Source organism: Cibotium barometz, chromosome 39 (assembly GCF_041138505.1).
Source record: "Cibotium barometz isolate CiBa-2024 chromosome 39, ASM4113850v1, whole genome shotgun sequence".
In the NCBI taxonomy this organism is placed as follows: Eukaryota; Viridiplantae; Streptophyta; class Polypodiopsida; order Cyatheales; family Cibotiaceae; genus Cibotium; species Cibotium barometz.
Window position 1 is genome coordinate 19833814 of NC_141084.1, and position 21592 is coordinate 19855405.

The window sequence follows — 21592 nt, forward strand, 5'->3', positions numbered from 1 at the left end:
ACATGCAAATCTAAACTAGGGAGCCATGCAAAAAGAGTACAACGACTCTAAAAACAATGCTTGGGTGAATTATCCATAGAAACGAAACGTCATTAGCACCAAGTACAGCTTTGGAAGGCTAAATAGGTAACATACAATGGAACATTAGAGAACTACAATGCACGGCTCATGGCAAAGGGTTTGCACATGTCAAGGGATTCGAATTTCACTAGGAGACATTCACTCCCATAGGTAGATTCACCACCATTAGTATGATCTTTGGTTGCTCATAAGAAGTGTGTACCAGTGATGTTGATGGGATGATGCGAAGTCCACCTTTCTAAATGGACATCTCAATGAGAACATGTATGTTGAACAAGCATCATGTTTTGTGATGCCCAATTAGGAAGGCAAGTTATGCAGACTTTGGAAGGCATTGTATGGGTTAAAACATGTCCGTTAGGCTTGGTGCAAGCGAATCGACACATATTTTGTACGTATTCACCTTTTCTAAAGCCAAATTTGTACATTTTCTTTCGATAGGGGAACCATGAGGAGAAGATCTAATAGACACGAAGGAGATGTTAAGTTCAAAGTTTGAAAAGACAACTCTTTACTTACCCATTATTGTTTTGAGAAGATGTAGGTAACGTTGGTGGGTCAAATGTAGTTTGAAAAGACAACTCTTTACTTACCCATTATTGTTTTTGAGACAACACTTGCTATGAAGATGTAGGTTACGTTGGTGGGGCATTTGATCTTCTTGTGCAGCACATGGCTAGATATCAACTTTCAAGGTTGGTGTATTGAGCAGATTCTTACCCAGGGGGGAACCATTGGCACAAGCAAGAATGCGAGTGTTAAAGATATATTTTAAATGCCACAGCACCTATACTTCAATCAAGACATCAACTGGATTTGTGATGCAAACTGTGCAAGAGTGACACATCGATTGGACTTGTGACTTATATTATGCAAGAGTATAAATCACAAAATCAATTCTTGATTCTAATTTCACTCGGAAGTTCATTGAGAAGCAACATAATTCCATTACAGAGCCTGGGTTATAAAAGTAATAAATGAAGGCTTGTGTTTCTATGGATAATCCACAACACCCCGAGCATGGTTTTTGGAATCGTCGTACTCAACGAGACAATGCATGTTGAACATGAACCATGTTTTGTGAAGTCTAGTTAAGAAGCAAGTTATGCGAACCTCTAAAGCATATGAAAATACAAATTTGTACATGATTATGAGTGGGGAATCATGAGAACATTCAACATACATGTAAGTGATGTTGAGCTCAAATGTCAGAAAAGATAGGACTTTACACTTACCCATAAAAATTGCAAGCCAATTGATTACCGCCTATGGAATTTGAAACATTAACTGCGAAGGTGTAGGGAAAGTTTGATTAAATCCTGAAACACTGGACTAATTATCAACTTTCAAGGCTGGTTTATAGAGAAGATCCTCATCCAGGGGGGGAGCATTGGCAAGTAGGAATGAGTTAAAATATCTAAGGTACACTTGCAACCACAGAACCGAAAGAGAATTGAAAAAATTATTTGAGTCTAAACAGAATTGAGGGCACAATTAAGTATCATAACATCGCAAGAGGATTGAAATAATTACTTTCCAAATTCACGTGGGCATCTTTTCAATCTTTCGAAAGAGAACACAGAGAGACATCTCCATTGCGGAGGAAGGGGGAAAAGAGCTCGGACACTACAAAAAAGGGCAGGACAAATGTCGGCATGCAAAAACACAACCTCTTCAAATTAAAAATGAGCAACAAACCCACATGGTTACAAATAAGCGTATGAATCGTGCTGCACTGCTCAGATTATACTCAGGGTAAACAGCATTCACTTGCCGGGGACGAAGTTGGTGGCGTAAGCCCAGGCGTTGTTGACAGTGGGATCAGCAAGGTGGTCGGCCAAGTTCTCAATGGGGCCTTTGCCAGTGACAATGGCTTGGACGAAGAAGCCAAACATGGAGAACATGGCGAGGCGGCCATTCTTGATCTCCTTCACCTTCAGCTCTGCAAAAGCCTCGGGGTCGTCGGCGAGGCCCAATGGGTCGAAGCTGCCGCCAGGGTAGATGGGGTCGGTGACCTCGCCAAGCGGGCCGCCGGCGACTCTGTAGCCCTCCACGGCGCCCATGAGGATAACTTGACAAGCCCAAATGGCAAGAATACTCTGCGCGTGGATCAGGCTCGGGTTTCCCAAGTAGTCAAGACCCCCCTCAGAGAAGATCTGAGAACCGGCCTTGAACCACACAGCCTCGCCGAATTTCACACCGTTCTTGGCCAGCAGCTCCGGCGTCACACATCCCAGCGCTCCCAACATCGCCCACCGGCAGTGGATCACCTCCAGCTCGCGGTTCTTGGCGAACGTCTCAGGGTCGGCTGAGAGACCGGCGGTGTCCCAGCCGTAGTCGCCAGGGAACTCGCCTGTCAAGTAGCTGGGAACCTCGCCGGAGAATGGGCCGAGGTACTTCAAGCGGTCGGGGCCATACCAGGGGCTGTCGATAGACTTGGAGACAGACTTTCTCATGGAGACGCGGGCCTCGCCGAGGTTGCCGACCTTGGAGGCGAGCTCGCTCTGGGGCTTGAGGACAGTCTGGCCAGCGAGGGTGGTTGAGGAGAGGGCAGCGGAGGTCATGGCAGCCATGGCTGAGCGCAGAGGTTGACGGAGCAAGCAACGCAGGAGTGTGATGGTCTGACGGAGAAGCTCTCGAACTATATAGAATGCCAAGCGCCCACAGACGAAGCAGCTAATCTTATCCGTTTCCCGAGCCAATGAACGCACTCCCCATGGCACCAAAAAAATCTCGTCCTCTCGTTTTTCAGAATTACATCCTTTTTTTTCCACACCACATAAATCAAACTGGCTGTTTACCTCCTCTCACAGCCACACGATCCTTTCCATCCGACAGCCCTCGCTTGCCCTTCAGATTCTCCCCTTCCCCCTACCTCATCTTCTTCCTACACTCCACACTCCACCCAAGGTACCTCCTCCTTGCTTTCCCACCATCAAAATGCCCCCCACCCACCCTTAGGATATTTTGAAAAAGAAGAGCCCACCTCCTTGCTCTCGCACCATACATGTGCACATCAAGCCATACATCAACACATCAAGCCATCCATCCACCCATTTCATCATAAATGATTTTTATGCATAAATGGATGCATAAAAGAAATTCTTTTATATTAAAAGAGTGATTTTCATCATAAATGATTGTATGCATAAACATATGCATAAAAGAAATTCTTTTATATTAAAAGAGTGATTTTCATCATAAATGATTTTTATGCATAAATGGATGCATAAAAGAAATTCTTTTATATTAAAAGAGTGATTTCATCATAAATGATTGTATGCATAAACATATACATAAAAGATAATTTTTATATTAAAAGTGTGATTTTCATCATAAATGATTTTTATGCATAAATGGATGCATAAAAGAAATTCTTTTATATTAAAAGAGTGATTTTCATCATAAATGATTTTTATGCATAAATGGATGCATAAAAGAAATTCTTTTATATTAAAAGAGTGATTTTCATCATAAATGATTTGTATGCATAAATGGATGCATAAAAGAAATTCTTTTATATTAAAAGAGTGATTTTCATCATAAATGATTTGTATGCATAAAAGATTTTTTTATATTAAAAGAGTGATTTTTATCATAAATGATTCGTATGCATAAACATATGCATAAAAGATTTTTTTATTAAAAGAGTGATTTTCATTCATAAATGGATTTTATGCATAAATTAGATGCATAAAAGAAATTGTTTTATTATAAAAGTGTGACTTTCATCAGAATAGAATTTATGCATAAATAGATGCATAAAAGAAAGTTTTTATTTTAAAAGAATTATTTTTCATTGGATTTAGTTTTTATGCATGGGAAGATGCATAAGAGAAATTCTTTTATTCTAAAAGTGTAATTCGTACTAAATTGGATTTATGCATGGAAAGATGCATAAAGAATTTATTTTAATCCAAAAGTGTTATTCTCGTCAAATTTGATTTTATGCATAGAAGGATGCATAAAGAAATCCATTTTTATTTCAAAAGAGTTATTTTCATCAATTTTGATTTTATGCATAGAAAGATGCATAAAGAATTTTATTTTCAATTCAAAAGAGTTATTTTCATCAATTTTGATTTTATGCATAAATAGATGCATAAAGAATTTTACTTTTAATCCAAAAGAGTCATTCTTATTAATTTTGATTTTATGCATAAAAAAATACATAAAAGATTTATTTTTATTTCGAAAGTATTATTCTCATTGAAATTGAATTTATGCATAGATAGATACATAAAAGATTTATTTTTATTTTGAAAGTGTTATTCTCATTAAAATAGAATTTATGCATAGTAAAATGCATAAAAATTTTATTTTTAATTTGAAAGTGTTATTTTTCTTAAAATTGAATTTATGCATAAATAGATACATAAAAAGATTTTTATAAAAGTGTTATTCCTACTAAAGTTGTCTTTATGCCTAATTAGATGCGTAAAGAATCTTTATATCAAAAAAATTAAAATTCTCTTACATTCTATAAATGGATGGATGGAAGTGATATGAATCAGATAAATGTAAATGGATGAATGGATGTGATGTCCTGTGAATTAGGATGTGAATGATGTAGATCAATGTATGGATGATGTGGTTTGATGTGTGAATGATGTGGGTTGATGTAAATGGATGGATGAATGATGTGGTTTGATGTGTGAATGATGTAGATTAATGTGGATGGATGTATAGATGATGTGGTTTGATGTGTGAATGATGTGGGTTGAAGGAAAGGGATGTATAGATGTAGATGTGGATGTGAATGTAGATGTGGATGTATGAATATGGATGTGGATGTGGATGAGGATGTATGGATGTGGATGTATGGATGTAGATGTGGATGTGGATGTATAGATGTGGATGTGGATGTGGATGTATGGATGTAGATGTGGATGTGGATGTATGAATGTGGATGTGAAAATGGTTGTGTGGATGTATGAACGTAGATGTAGATGTGGATGTGGATGTATGAATGTGAATGTGGATGTGGATGTATGAATGTGAGTGGGGATGTGGATGTATGAATGTGGATGTGAAAATGGATGTATGGATGTGGATGTGGATGTGGATGTGGAACTGGATGTATGGATGTGGATGTATGGATGTGGATATGGATGTGTATGTATGAATGCGAATGTGGAAGTGGATGTATGGATGTGGATGTACGAATGTGGATGTGTATATAGAATAATGAATGCGAATGTGTATGTGAAATGATGTGACGTCGATATGAGTGAATGAATGAGATGTGATGACATGTGAATTGGGATGTGAATAAATGATATGTGATGTGAATGAATCTAAGGTGATGAGATGGAAAATGATGTGATTGGATGAGAATGAGTACACATATGAATGGAATGTGGAATAAGTAATGTGGACTGATGATGAGGGATAATGTGGAAAGACGAGAGTTCATTATAGAAATTGAATTTGTGACCTGTTTGTAAATGACTGTTTTATGTCAAGAATGCTAGAGAAGCATTTTTACTGTCTTATGAATAAGGTCGTGGAGACCTAACTGATAAAGTTCCAACAGCTGTGACGGAGAGTCAACGGAGGACGTCTCGCATAGCATGGTCAGCCGAGGACTTGACCAGCCTCGGTTTGATTTAAATGGTGAGCTTTCGGTACGGTTTGATTTAAATGGTGAGCTTTCGGTACGGTGGATGAGGGACCAAGGAAGCGGCCTATGAGTGAAACGCTAGTAGGTGACCTACGAAGGATCCTAGAGGGTGCTGACCATACGGTGCTCAGGCTCTGGGTTGCCGAAGATACCCACACATGCATCGTGGAAGATATTGAATTAAGGAGTAAGAGTTGTTTTCTGAAACCGGGTATGGATCTGGTTGATTGACCTTGCTGGTCCTCAACAGATGAGTCCATGACTCTTTTATATGGATCTGTTGGTTGATCTTGCTGATCTTCCACGTAGATTCCATTTTGTTATGTGAATATATTGCCGGTTACTACTATGAGCTAGGAACTATCGAAAAGGCCCCTATGTGAACAGGTGGTGAGCGTTCTAGTTGCCAATGATGCCATAAGTACACCGATGAAGGAATGATTGGAAATAAGGATTCAACCAGGAATTTTGAGGATTGTGATCAGTGACACAATGGTTTCTTTAAAGGATTGTTTTAAAGATAGCTGATGCTAAGAAAAAAGGCAATTTCATATTGGGTGTGTAAGTGGTGTGACTAGTTTTATGTTTGCATGAACATCCGGCTAGGGGGCCTGGGAACTCTTTCCCCTGGTACCTGGGACAAAACCTAACCAAATTCCTAATTGGATCCCATCACTACAGTGGTTGGGTGGTTGGCTAACCCATGGGACTGGATGGGGTTAGGCTGGACTGATGGATCCGTAAATCGAGACTCAATTTCTGTTTAGTTCGATAGATGAAGTAAATTCCGAACAAAAATTGTTCTATGGAAAAGAATCAACGGCTGTGCCTCTCAATGAGGAAAAAAGCGTTGGTCTCTATGATCCAAGTACAGTCTTTTTCCCTAATCTGACTATGGGACTTACGGGTTCAGTCAGATGAGATCAGTTAGTTAAGGCTTTTGACTACGTTAGGGAAAAGTTATCCTGGTGGAATCGCCCGTGCTTTCTGGGCAAAGGAAGTTTTTCCGGGTTCGGTTTTGGAAAAACCGATGGATTAGTCTCTTGTCCGGATATCCGTGGACGAGGCCCCGAGTGTGGGACCCTATCCCGTGCAAGAAGTGCTACTTCCGCTGCTAGCACCCCTGAATTTGTTGGGGACAGGGATCTTACAGTTGGTATCAGAGCTATTTGGCTAATGAGGATCAACCGAGAAGCCAAATATGTCAAAAATTTATCAAGAAGCACTAAAAGGTTGTAATTGTGCGATAAAATTCATACAATTTGATATTCAAACTGAAATTCGTAAATTGGTAATTGGGTCTTCAAATGGAAGTACCGCAATTGTATGGAATCCCTGACTTGCTTGAGGCCTAGACATGATGGTATTTACCTTATAGTTCCAAGAACTGTGACTACTCGTATATACCGAGGATATAACTGCAGCTCTTTACTGGCAGTATATATGAGTAAATCTAAGACTTGAAATTATAAGTATTAATACTATCTAGATGATGAATTCGAATGTGGTTGATATGACCGTGACTACCCGTATATACTGAGGATATAACTGCAGCTCTTTACTGGCAGTATATACCAGTAAATCTAAGACTTGAAATTATAAGTATCAATACTATCTAGATGATGAATTCGAATGTGGTTGATATGATTTTAAATTCTGATTGAGAACTGATGAGTTGATTTGGATTCTGATTGAAAAATGATGATCCCTAAAATTTGGTTGAAATGTAATAGGCTGAGCAAAACCACAATGAGGATGAATGGGACGAGTCCCTGTGATGATGTTCATAATTGGAATGACGTTAATGACTTCAGCAAATCACTATGAGATTAGTGGATTGTGCTGGCAGATTACTACTATTAACTTTTGATCAGTGAATCAAGGTAAGGGATGATAAATTAAAAATCTGAAAATTTGAAATCCCCATGGAGGACTGTTCAGATGGAAAAATTCAGTCTGATGGACCATTATTGTGTTAAAGATATGAATGAGATATTCTAAATGAATTGTTATCTGATAATGCGTTCTATATGAGTATCTTTACCCCATGATTATGTGGAGAGCCGACCTATATTTAAAGAACCCCAGAATCAGTTGAATCAAAAATCAGATTGAATCATAAATAAAGAAACTTAACAAGAATTTTCGTATTGATAGGAACATGGATCGAGGTCATTGTGGCAGAAATGCTAACCCCCAACTCGATGAAGAAGAGCTCGACCTGGATGTTCGTAAAACTCTTCATAGTTCACAGCCTGGTCCCTTCAAGGGTGAAGGAAAACAGTTAGGTGAAGTTGTAGAAAAGTGGATTGAGGCCATGGAGGAATATTTTGATGTAACTGGCTTCAATGAGAGAAGCAAGATGGCTCTCGCCATGTTAAAGATTGTGAAAACGGCCAGGGTTGCGTGAAGGAATCACTGCGAGACAAACCGTCTCGACCGAAATATCCAAACCTGGACGGATCTCAAGGCTTACCTCAGAAAGAGGTTTTGTCCCCCAGGCTTTCTTGAAACTAAGATGAATGAGTTCTTGGAACTAAAGCAGGAAAACCGGACAATTGAAGAGTACCATCAGGCTTTTGCCCTTCTTCTTAAATATTCCCCTCAATTGGATGAAGAGCAGCTGATGGCTCGTTCATTCGGGGAATGAACGAGCCATTGGATACTTTAGTCAAGCATGCCAAACCTATTTCCATGGCCGAAGCAGTTTGGATGGCGAAGGATTTCGCCAAAGCCTTTGATATCAAGGTCCCGCCAAAGCCAGTACCATCACCTTTCAAAAGGTTTTTATTCCCAGAAGGTGATTCCAACCTTCCTCCGCCTAAGAGATATCAGGGTTAAACCCAAGATATGGGAAGTTCCAAAATGGAAGAAATGTCCTTTTCCCGAAACTCAATCCCCTGGAATTCAACATCAGAAGTTCCACCCTTGAACAAGAGAGTGAAATGCTATAATTGTCAAGGATTTGGACATCGCAGTATGGATTGCCCAACTCCTTTTGGATCAAGGTTTTCAGGGCAAGAAAATCAGGGATCAAGATTCCATACTCCAGCCCCTTCTGTCCAGAGTAATCAGGGTTCTATCAGGGAAATCCCAGAGATAGACCCTCTATCCAACCTGTAGTTTCAATCCAAAGTAATGCAAGACCTCCACCTCAGAATAAGGGAAGTCAAGGAGAGTTGTTTCCAAATCGGCCGTCCACTTCCAAGGCAGTAACGCTGGAAGTGATTGAAGAAGAAGAAGAAGATGAAAGAGATCATACTCCACCTGCGAGATGAGGACATCTCGCGTTTTTTAAGTGGGCTAGAATGTAAGATTCCTCCCCAGCCTCTCAGGATGTCCAGTATCTTCCCCTGTAATCAAATCCCTCTTCAGAAATATAAAAGATCTTGTTTCTACCAGTTTTGGCCTAGAGAGAGAAAATCTTTTAGAGAGTGGTAATTCAGTTTTTAAATATTTTTGGATGGAAAAATATCTCTTCTTATTAAAATAAGTTCCCTCGAAACAGAAGTTCAAAAAGATTTTCAGAAGGTGCATTAGAAATCAAGTATAATCTGTTCAAGAGGCCTTATCCTGAGACCTTATCCTAGGGGTCAAGATTTTTTTGAAATTTTAAATTAAGGCTCCTATGGACCAATAAGATTCATCCAAATGTAAGGAGGAGATAAATGGAAGAATAAAAGGAAAATCTCCCAAAAATGAGTAAATACTCACATAAGAAAGGACAAGGTTAATAGTTAAAAAAGAGAGATATTTAGAAGAAATGATGCATTTTTGACACCTCAGTATGGGGAATTCCCCTCATGAAGGAGGCCCCTATTTCACATGTGTGGGAGAGTTTTAAACTCCCAAATAATGAGATATTTTTATCTCTCCTCTCTCCTGTTTCAACTAGATCCAAAAAGTGAGCAAAACTGACCTAAAAATGGTCAAAAATTGACCAAACTGATCTGGAAAATTCTAGAATCAATTTGCTTGGTTAGAGGCTCACTTTTTCTTATAAATAGAAGCCTTCCCCTTTGTTAAAGCTTAATAGTGTTTTTGCACTGCTACCCTACTTCTCCCAAGAGCCAACAACTGTGAATTTACTCAGACGTTGGATGGAGTATGTATGAAGTGTAGAAGGGCGTGGATACTCACAAGCATTGGATACCTTAGCTAATGGCAACCATGTCCATATATAGTACTATAGGTGGTGTGGTAGATGCGTATACAACGAGGGCGGTTACACTGCATAGACACAGTCACCGCCCGCGTATCAAGAACGCGACCCACCAACCACCACCCACTAATGATGGACCTAGTATCCGAGGGAATATTTTAGGGAATAAATATTCCTCATACTGTCACCTCGAGGGCTCCCACCCCTGAACCCCGCCAAGGGGGCTGCTAGCCCCCATAGGAACACCCAACCGAGGTGATGCCCTATACCCTAGCTAACACTCGTACCCATCATCAATGGTCACAATAATGACCCCATCGGCGTCTAAGTCGGGGTTCCCACTAAAGATATATGCACCATGCCTACTCCTCATAATGGGGGCCTAACAAATGTGCATTATACATCAAAGTGAGATGCATGCTAAGAGGTGGGCATTAAGTGTATAATAACACCCCCTCTTAATGTCCAGAACTAGGTTTTTGGCCTAACGCCAAGTCAATGAAGATGTCAAGTGAGCTGGTCCTTACCAAGAGTCTTGGTGAAGATGTCGACACAGTTTTTCTCTATAGAGCATTACTCCAACTCCACTATCTCATCCTCTATCAGCTCTCGTGCATATAATGATACTGAATCGCAATGTGCTTCATGTGGCGAGTTTGAAACACATGGTTCTTGGAGATAGCCATGCAACTCTGATTGTCGCACCACAAGATTGTAGCCTCCTTGATTTGAACTCCCATGTCAACCAAGATTCTCCTTAGCCATACTACCTCACATGCAACAAATCAAGCTTCCTTATACTTAGCCTCTATAGAAGAAAGTAGGTTGCTTTTTGTTGGTCCAAGAGAAAGCACCGGAACTAAGCAAAAAATAATATCTAGAAAGTGATTTCCTAGAATCACAATCTCCTGCCCAATCTGAGTCACAATAACCTGTCAGAGTGTCACCCATGTTGTAAGTGATGCCATACTCAAGATCTTGGAGATAGCCATGCAACTCTGATTGTTGCACCACAAGATTGTAGCCTCCTTGATCTGAACTCCCATGTCAACCAAGATTCTCCTTAGCCATACTACCTCACATGCAACAAATCAAGCTTCCTTATACTCAGCCTCTATAGAAGAAAGTGTCAACCAAGATTCTCCTTAGCCATACTACCTCACATGCAACAAATCAAGCTTCCTTATACTCAGCCTCTATAGAAGAAAGTGTCAACCAAGATTCTCCTTATCCATACTACCTCACATGCAACAAATCAAGCTTCCTTATACTTAGCCTCTATAGAAGAAAGTGCCACTGTAGGTTGCTTTTTGTTGGTCCAAGAGAAAGCACCAGAACCAAGCAAAAAAAAATATCAAGAAACTGATTTCCTAGAATCACAATCTCCTGCCCAATCTGAGTCACAATAACCTGTCAGAGTGTCACCCATGTTGTAAGTGATGCCATACTCAAGAGTACCTCTGATGTACCTAAGTACCCTCATCCCTTCCTTCCAATGACTCTCTCGTGGCTTGTTGGAAAACCTGCTCAACACACCAACTATGAAGCTAATATCAGGTCGTGTTAGTGAGAAAAATAAAACTTCCCACCAACTTCCTGTACTTCCTGATGTCAAGAAGTGATGAAGAATCCTCTGCAGAAAGCTTCATGTTCACTTCCATTGGCATAGACACAGGCTTGCAGTTTGTCATCCCAAATGCTTTGAGAATCTCCCAAGCATACTTTTGCTGCGAAATGAAGATTTTACCTAACTCTTGCCAGACCTCAATCCCCAAACAGAAAAGCATTTGTCATCCCCAAATGCTTTGAGAATCTCCCAAGCATACTTTTGCTGTGAAATGAAGATTTTACCTAACTCTTGCCAGACCTCAATCCCCAAACAAAAATGCATAAGACCCAAGTCTGTCATCTCAAACTCATGGCTCAGCATATCCATTGTATTATGGATCATCTCTTCATTGTGTTGTCACACCTGAAATGTTTAAGTCATCTACATATAAGACAACCAAAACAATCTTGCCATGACTTTTTAGAACACACAAGTTAGCATCAGAAGCACTTCTTTATAAACCCAATCTTTTTGAAAAATTTGTCCATCATGTGATACTATGCCCTTGGGGCCTGTTTCAGCCCCCGTACAATGCATTCTTCAACCTACAAACTTTGTTTTCTTATCTTGGCATCTCAAAACCTGGTGGTTGAGCTACATATACCTCCTCCTTGAGATGGCCATTCAGAAATGTTGATTTGACATCCATGTGAAAGACTGGCCACTTTTTGTGAGTGGCTAAGGCAAGTACTGCCCTGATAGTTGTCATACGGGCTGTGAGAAAAAAGTTTCATCAAAGTCAAAACCCTCTACCTATGCAACCAACCTAGCTTTGTATTTTTCAAGTGAGCCATCAGCCTTATACTTAGCTTTTCAAACCCATTTGGTACTTTCTGTTTGGTGGTTAGTCAACTAACTCCCAGGTGTTGTTCTTTATGATGCTGTCATAATTAGACTGCATCACGGCTTTCCACTTTAGATTTGCTAAGGCTTCATCCAAGGTGGTTGGCTCCTTCACTGTTCCCATTATCTTAGCCATCAAGCCCATATTGACAATGAGATCAGATGCTCTTCTTTGATCCTCTATTCTCCTTGATCTGCGTGGTCCATTTGCTAAAGATTTTGACTTCTCAGGTACTGGATTATGCTCATCAAAGAGCTGTAAGCCCACTTTGGAAGTGGCTTTCCTTGTGGTGCAACAGTTGGCTGTTGTGATGTGTGAGAGTCTTCATCCTCTGAAAACTCCTCCTCCTTGAGAGGAAATCTGATTGGTGGGTTGGGCTCATGGTTGGACTATTTCTCCGATGATGATAGAGTGGACAGACCTCCTTCCTCCACTGAGTGTGGCTGTTCTGCAAATACCACATCTCAGCTGGCCACAATCTTCTTTGCCTCTATATCATAGAGCCGATATGACTTTGACTCTTGACTATATCCAAGAAAGATACACTTATTGCTTTTGGCATCTAGCTTGGTCCTGGATGCATCTGGAATATGCACATAACATTCACTGCCAAATGTTCTAAAATGAGAAACTGAAGGTTTCTTACTAGAGTAGGCCTCTTGAGGTGTAACATCCTTGAGTGCCTTTGTGTAGCTCCGATTGAGGACACAAACTACTATGTTGACTGCTTCAGCCCAAAATGTATTGGGCGAACCCTTTGCCTTCAACATGCATCGATTTATCTCCATGATAGTTTGATTACGATGTTCTACAACACCATTTTGCTTAGGTGTGTGAGCAGTGGTGAGTTGGTGCTTGTTGATGCCATTCTCCTTGCAGTAGCTATCAAATTCCATTGAAAGGAATTATTCTCCTCGATCTGTACAAAACTTCTTCACCTTCTTTCCTGTCTCATTTTCCACAAGCTTATGCCACTGTTTGAACTTGCCAAAAGCTTCAGCCTTATCTCGAAGGAAATAAACCCACATCTTCCTCCTATAATCATCAACTAATAGCATAAAGTAAGAAGATCCCCCTAATGTAGTAGTAGACATTTTACCACAAAGATCAGCATGTACCAGCTCTAGAGAAGTCTTTTCCTGATTGCTATTTTCCTAGTGGAAATGCCTTGCGTTGTTGTTTGCCCATCATACAAGCTTCACATGGTTCTTGCAATTCTGAAAATGCAGGCAAATTAGCTACCATACCCTTTTTCGGCATCTCCTTTAGCATGGAAAATCCAATGTGACCAAATCGCTCGTGTGCCCAAAGCTTGCTTGTGCTCTTATCTACATACACTGTAAGAGCACTCAGCTCGTAGAGATTGTTGCACCTTACTCCTTTGCCAATAACATCTAGAATTTTTGTTTCAATTTTCTTGAAGCGTACTTTAATCCCACGATCTGTCATTGTAGAGCAACTGATAGTAGATTTCTCTTTATCTGGGGTGCATAGAGCACATTTGATAGCTTTTTCTCTTCCCCTGTATAGCTACCACAAAAGATATGGTTCCACATCGACTAGACATGTAGCATTATTCCCAACAACAACACTGATGGGTTCATGTAGAGGCTTCCAAGAATTATACCGGCCCTTCTTATTGGTCATGTGTCGGGATGCTCCACTATCCAAAATCCATGAATCATCAATTGGAGCCTGAGCAGATAAACATACCTCTTCAATGGCGACCCAACGTTCAAGCTCGGTCTTGACATTGTTGACTGACTCCTTTCCCTTTCCCTTTCATGAAGACTTTAAGGTGCCATTCTTCTCGTCGGCCTACTTCTTTCTATAGTCTTTGATAGTGTGACCCTTCTTGTCACAGTAACATCTCCCTTAAAACTTCTTCTTCTTTGGCTTTTTCTTCTTCTCATCAGAAGATGTCACACCTTTGCCTCTAGCATTGGCCGAAAATGCAGCATCACTCTACCATTGCGGGTCTTCAGTCGCATCTCCTCCTCAAGTAGCATAGCACTAAATTCTTCAAATGATAAAGATGGTACTCTAATCTGAGTGTTTAGTGATGTAGCCAAGTCATCATACTTTTGTGGAAGAATTCGGATGCACCTCTGGGCCAACTCCTCACTAGTGTGTGTAATCCCTACATCAGCCATTTGATCTCAGATTTTTGATCCACAAGATAAATGCTTCAGCAACTTCTCCTTCATCAAACTTTTCATCACAGCAGTAAGCTGATTCTCTAGGTTCAAAATCCTGGTTTGATTGCGAGTTATACTGATTTCTCAGTATGATCCAAGCCTTGGTTTGATTTGCGAGTCATACTAATTTCTCAGTATGATCCAAGCCTCTGTAGCCTTGGTAGTATGTTGAATCAGAGTGATAATATAATCACTTACACTAGTGATGATGGCACAAAGTGCGTCAGCATTGCGTCTTCTCCATGCCCGAAGAAGTGTAGCATCCGACGAAAGCAGGTTTGTAGGGTTGTTGGGGTTGGGAATTCCCACTGGTTTTGCATTCATTCCCAGAATAGTTTCTAGGAGCTCATAAGAGTCTAGAATGGCATTGATTTTGAATTTACAAAGAGTATAGTTTGTCCCATCAAGCTTGACTTCCATGAAGGCAAGTGGACCAATGTTACTCGCCTATGAGCTCGAAGGTGATGGGCGGAGCATTGGAGGGGGGCCGCTGGTAACTGCCGCATTGCCGATGTGGATGTTGTCACTTCCATGTGTCTGTTTGGCATCGAGATAAGGCCGGAGGACATGTATGTCAAGACGGACGGTGGGCTTGTTGATAGGTTCTTGTTGGAATTGTCGAGACTGAGCAAGATATTGATGGCCTGCTCGAACTCCATGCAATCTAGTGAGTCGCGCCAATTAAGGGGGTTGAGTGGCGGGTCCACATCTTCATGTTCCTATGGGGGTGGTGGAGGAATCTCACCTTCCTCCAAGGGTGTGGGGGAAGGGAGATTAGTAGGGAATTATGACTGGGGTGGAGGAGCAGTCGAAGTAGAGGTAGAATGGGTGGCGTTGAGGAAAGGTGGGGGCCTTGTTGATGTAAGATTGTATATCTGTGAAGTGCTTAGGGAGGCCTAGTAGGTGAAGATTAAAGGTGGGAGTTTGTGAGGGAGGCGTGGGTGATGAAGGGGGAGAGGGAATGTGAGGGAGTGTAGAGGATGGTGAGGGGAAAAGGGTAGGGTTGTGGTGAAAGAGGTGGGGGGTGTTGAGGTACGGTGATGGGTACCTAGGTGGGGTAGGGGTGGTGGAGGAGGTTGAGAGCTTGGACTTGGGTAGGATTGGTGAGGGGGTGGCGCGTGGTGAGGAGGGAACTGGGGGGCAGGGGGTATCAATAGAGGGAGCTTACTGGAGCCGACCCCCTGCCATCATTGTTGTCATCATCATCATCGTTAGTAGAGCCGCAGTTGGAGCATTTGGAGTAGAAGAAGGCACGGGCTTCTTCCGCCTTTTCTTCGGGGAAGATGTCGAGGGGGTATGCCACGTGGGAATCATCGAATTGGATGATCCTAGTGGCGAGGATGACCTCCAGGTAGTAGCCAACGGTAAAGTACGAGAAACCCATAGGGAGAGTAGGGTGGGAGCTCCCAATGGGCCAGGGATTTGTAGGCCCAAAGCTAGAGGTAGTAGAGCGGTAGGGTGGTAAAGTATGAGAAGCCCATAGGGAGAGTAGGGTGGGAGCTCCCATGGGCGGAAGGATTTGTAGGCCCAGTAAACCATCTCCCACCCCTGGCACTCAAGGAGATGGAGGGCTTCTATGGTTTTGGAGGATGGGTAAGGGTATGCGTAGAGGCCATGGTGAGGTTGATGGGGGTGTCATTAGTCGTGGGATGCCCATATCGGATAAGGTTGGCCCAGTTGAGGAGGCTGGTGGTAAGAGGGTGGATGGGTAGTGTAAAGAGGGATGTGGGTTCAAAGAAGGAGATTTGGGTTTGGAAGAAAAGGGTGATGAGGATGGAGATAAAGTTGGAGGGAAATTTGGTGAGTATATAAGAGAGGGTGGTGTGGGACGTGGGGTCATCGAGGAAGATGTCATGTTTCAAGAGATTGAGATGGAGGGCTCGATGTTGGAGGTCAAGGAGTTGGTTGGGGCTTTATGGGGGGGTGGTGGGGTGGGGCAACTACAATCTTTTCCTTGATCTAACTATGGGACTTACGGGTTTACGGCAGTCAGATCAGTTCAGTTAGTTAAGGCTTTTGACTACGTTAGAGAAAAGTTATCCTGGAGGAATCACCCGTGCTTTCCGGGCAAGGGAAGTTTTTTCGGGTTCGGTTTTGGAAGAACCGATGGATTAGTCTCTTGTCTGGATATCTGTGGGCGAGGCCCCAAGTGTGGGACCCTGGCCCGCGCAAGAAGTGCTACTTCTGCTGGCTAGCACCCCTTAATTCGTTGCGTGGTGGGGACAGGGATCTCACAGCTGGTATCAGAGCATTTGGCTAAAGTGGATCAACCGAGAAGCCAAGAATGTCATAAATTTATGAAGTAGCAGTAAAAGGTTGGAATTGTGTGATGAAACTCATACAAATTGATATTCAGAATGAAATTCATAAATTGATAATTGGGTCTTCAGATGGAAGTGCTGCAATTATATGGAATCCCTGACTTGCTTGAGGCCTAGACATGATGGTATTTACCTTATAGTTCCAAGGACCGTGACTACCCGTATATACCGAGGGTATAACTGCAGCTCTTTACTGGCAGTATATACGAGTAAATCTAAGACTTGAAATTATAAGCATAAATGCTATCCAGATGATGAATTCAAATGTGGTTGATATGATTCTTAAATTCTGGTTAAGAACTGATGAGTTGATTTGGATTCTGATTGAAAAATGATGATTCCTGAATTTTGGTTGAAATGTAATAAGCTGAGCAAAACCACAATGAGGATGAATGGGACGAGTCACTGTGATGATGTTCATAACTGGAATGACATTAATGACTTCAGCAAATCACTATAAGATTAGTGGATTGTGCTGATGACAGATTGCTGCTGTTAACACTTGACCCAGTGGATCAAGTTAAGGGATGACAAACTAAAAATCTATAAAATTGAAATTCCCCATGGAGGACTATTTAGATGAAAATTTTGGTCTAATAGACCATTATTGTTTTAAAGATATGAATGATATGTTTTGAATAAATTGTTATCTGATAATGCAAGTATCTTTATCCCATGATTCTATGGGGAGCCGACCTATCTAAAGAACCCCAGAATCAGATGAATCAAAAATCAGATTTGAATCATAAATAAAGGAACTTAACAAGATTTTTCGTATTGATAGGAACATGGATCAAGGTCATCATGGTAGAAATGATAACCCCCAACTCGATGAGGAAGAGCTCGACTTGGATGTTTGTAAAACTCTTCATAGTTCACAGCTTGGGCCTTTTAAGGGTGAAGGGGAAAACTTGGGCGAGGCTGTGGAGAAGTGAATCAAAGCAATGAAAGAGTACTTTGATGTCACCGGGTATAATGAGAAGAGCAAAATGGCTCTTGCAAGGCTAAAGATAGTAAAAACAGCCAAGTGGCATGGAGAAACCACTGCGAGACAAACCGTCTGGATTGGAATACCCAGACATGGAATGATCTCAAAATTTACCTAAGGATGAGGTTCTGTCCTCTCGATTTTTTGGAAACAAAGATAAACGAATTCTTAGAGTTAACCCAGGGGAGCAGAACTATTGAAGTATATCACCAAGCGTTCCCTCTCCTCCTCAAATACTTGCCACCGTTGAATGAAGAACAGTTGATGGCTAGGTTCATTCGGGGACTGAATGAACCTTTGAATATTTTGGTGAAGAACGCCAAGCCAGTTTCCATGGCCGAAGTAGTGCGGATGGCGAAGGATTTCTCCAAGGCCTTTGATGTCAAGGTCTCACCAAAGCCAGCACCATCACCTTTCAAAAGGTTTCGAGGGAGTCAAATAATAAGAGCTGGAGTAGCCGAGGTTGAAGGCATATCACTGTCAGAGACAGTGGATGGGGGTTTTATGGCTGTGGTTGCCTCCTGAATCTTTACTTTCCTTTTTTCATGCACGGTCGTCTTAGGGGTGACAACGAAGACTATCTTGGGCCACCATTAGAATTTTTGTGGTGCTGGGATCTCGGGAGCAGAATGATGCATGTCGATTGTCATGGTAACCAAATGTGTTGATTGCCTTCATGGAATTGTTAAGCTTATAAGGACCCACCATGGTGTGAGGATGAGGCTCGTGGTGGCAATGACGATTTTGCTATGTTGATGGTCTTCACTTGAGGTTCTCCTACATCCCATGGGCTTGTTGCTATCTTGTGAGGGTGACGTGAGGTACAAGTAGTTGGTTTTGCCAGGGCCTGAATGATGGGGGAAATGTATCTTTGGGGAATCTGTAGAGTTTTAGTGCCCTCATAATAACCTTGGGTTGTAAGGGTCTTCTTCGGCACCCAGGAGTGAGGATTATTGGGTTCATCCGGGCCAAATGTGTACCTTTGCGTTTTGTTAGTTGTGTTAGTGGGGTTAGCTTATGGGCTTGAGTTGCTACATAGCTTGGTGTAGATGAGGCTTGGTGAGGCAATTGGGTATTCCAAAGGGGGAGAGGCCTCTTTTTTGGTGGCATAGTTTTATGGTGGTTTGGGAAGCAAGGTGATTGGGTTTAGTGGAAGAGAGTGGTCAACTTGTGGTGGGTGATTGGGTGACAAGGGCTCTTCCTCTATCATTAGGACTATAATTTTCTCTGAGGCTAGTTGCAGGTTGTCATCCTTGTTGAAATATACAAGTGAATAGGGTGCATGCGGGAACAAGCCCTTGGCAAGATGCTGTAAAAGAGAATCTGTAAATGTGAGAGAACTTGTGAAAAGGTGAGAAGTATCTACTGGGAGAGAATAAAGGGTAGCATGAGGAGATTTAGGAGGTGTGGAGATATTCTAGGAAGAGGTGGAGAGGATCAAGCAAAAGAGGTGGAGTGAATCAAGGAGAAATCAGTGGGATTGGATGCTTGGATGTAAACTCTATAAATTGAGGCATTGGCCTAATGAGAATTTGCTAGTTTTTTATTATCCATGCCTACATTAAGCTATTAGTTAATTGCTCACTAATCACGTCTTAATTATCCTCTAATCTCTTTATTAATGATATTGATTCTAGCATTTGATCCACCATAGCTCATCACATTGCTGCAAATTTAACATGGTATCAGAGCCTAGCCTAGAATCCATCAAATTTATGAGCCCATTATCTAACTAATTAGGATTAGTAGATGATTAAGAAATAATCACTTTTTTAGTTGTTTTCAAGTAGCCCTCTGCACCCCCAGCCAGTGGAGGGGCTTGATCTCCCTCCAGGAGCAACATTAGGGCAAGTACTTCTAGGCATGCATAGCCAGCCTCACCACAGTCCACTAGCCAAGCAAACCGGCGCAGCAAATCGCCCTCTACAGAGCTCACAAAATTTGCGATTCTGCAGGCGCATTTTTTTGAAGAAAATTTGATATTTATGCTGCTCCATATCAAATTGCTCTAATTCCTCTTGGCCCTAGGGGTTTTCAAGGGTGCTCTACAAGCTGGTGAAGACAAATTTTGATTTGATCAAGTCTACAGTGAGATCCAAGCTCTTCATCAAATCTGCAGGTAACTTTGGTAAAACAAAGATTAAGCATTCAATGTTTGGTCGAATCTTGTGTTTCTTGGCTTAATCCTCTACTAGACTAATTGCTATTGATGGCCTTGAAAGGATTTGAGCTCATTTGAACTCTAAGGCCTTAGATCTAGACTCCCCGCATACTCTGTTTTTTGTACACAAAATAGAGGATTAATTTTCTAATCAGTGAGTGATTAATCAGTGCTAATCACTGTATTTTGGTGCAATTGAGGGTTCAAATTAACCGTTGGGTATCTAATTTCAAATCCCTATAACTTTAGATTGCAATTCAGAGATGGTTTGATACTCCAACCATTCCGTACAGATTTGTTACCCTTGATTTAATGGTAAAATTATGCTGATAAATTTGTGGTAATCATCATCTTGCATTTACCCCTTGGTTAACGCCTACAAATCACACTCAAATTCAAGATTATTCATAGCCAGAGTTGCATTTGGGAATGTGCATAAGAATGAATGCTATATGCATTATGTATTGGGCACACATGGGTGATTACATCATTTTGTAAAAATGGGATCAGACACTACCCTTGTCCAGAATAAGGCAAGAGGCAAGACCTCCCTCATAGATTTGGGTTTGCATTGCATAATGACACAAGATAAACATCAAAAGCCCAAAAGAACTGTCAACAATACATTAAAACATGTTGCTCACATGGAGCAAGAACTGACGGACAAGCTCATTGCCCCAGCCATGAAAGAAGAAGAACATCTCTTTCCAAGAGGAGGATCAACACTGAGAAGAAGAGCTAGAGGAAGCATTGAAGGAAGACATGGATGCATGAAGAGAAGCTGTCACCACAACAAGAAGATTGAAAGAAGAGGAAGACATGGATGCGTGAGAGAAGCTGCCACACGACAAGAAGACTGAAGACAAGAGAAGATGTGAGGCTCCAAGAAGTGAGGAGCCATGTGAAAATCTTAGAGAGAGAGAGAGAGAGAGAAACCCCACAACCCAATGTAACCTGCCCCAACAGAGTAAAACCACCTCTAAGCCACTGGTAGATGTATGTGTGAGCACTTTAGTCAAGGTCATGGGCACTCGTAGTAGCCTTGGACACATAGAGAGAGAGAGTGTCAAGGACTATGGGTTTAGGGACTCGAGGCACTGGTCGCGGACTATCGCGGACTATCAAGTAAGAAGGAAACTTGGTATAAGGTCCAAGTGTGCTAGGATTGTTCACTTGAGGGGAGGTGTACTAGGCACTGGTCGGCAGACTATCAAGTAAGAGGAAAACTTGGTATATGGTCCAGGTGTGCTAGGAGTATTCACTTGAGGGGAGGTGTTGAAATATACAAGTGAATAGGGTGTGTGCGGGAACAAGCCCTTGGAAAGAGGCTGTAAAAGAGAATCTATAAATGTGAGAATCTGTAAAAGAGAATCTATAAATGTGAGAGAACCTGTGTGCGAGAACAAGCCCTTGGCAAGAGGCTGTAAAAGAGAATCTGTAAATTGTTGGATAAATGTAATCCCAACTCCTTAGTCCAATTTAATGTGTGGTGGTGGCTAGGCTAGTGGTCAGTGGTGGTTGGTGTAAAGCCTACAAATTGTTGGTGCATATGGTTCATGCAACTCATGCAACTAAAAATAGGGTAGAGGGGTCTCTAAATAAGGT

General features: G+C 41.6%; 1 protein-coding gene across 1 annotated transcript; it reads right to left on the reverse strand.

Moving 5' to 3' along the window:
- Positions 1-1734: 1734 nt before the first annotated feature.
- LOC147615838 (chlorophyll a-b binding protein of LHCII type I, chloroplastic) lies at positions 1735-2834 on the reverse strand. The gene has a single exon (XM_086778443.1). It carries the CDS (start codon positions 2652-2654, stop codon positions 1848-1850), a length of 807 nt encoding a protein of 268 aa, XP_086634569.1. The 5' UTR covers positions 2655-2834; the 3' UTR covers positions 1735-1847.
- Between the last annotated feature and the right edge of the window lie 18758 nt (positions 2835-21592).

What these genes read in the sequence shown, in the direction of transcription:
- LOC147615838 (XM_086778443.1), bottom strand. Translation starts at nt 2,654, where the DNA reads ATGGCTGCCATGACCTCCGCTGCCCTCTCCTCAACCACCCTCGCTGGC.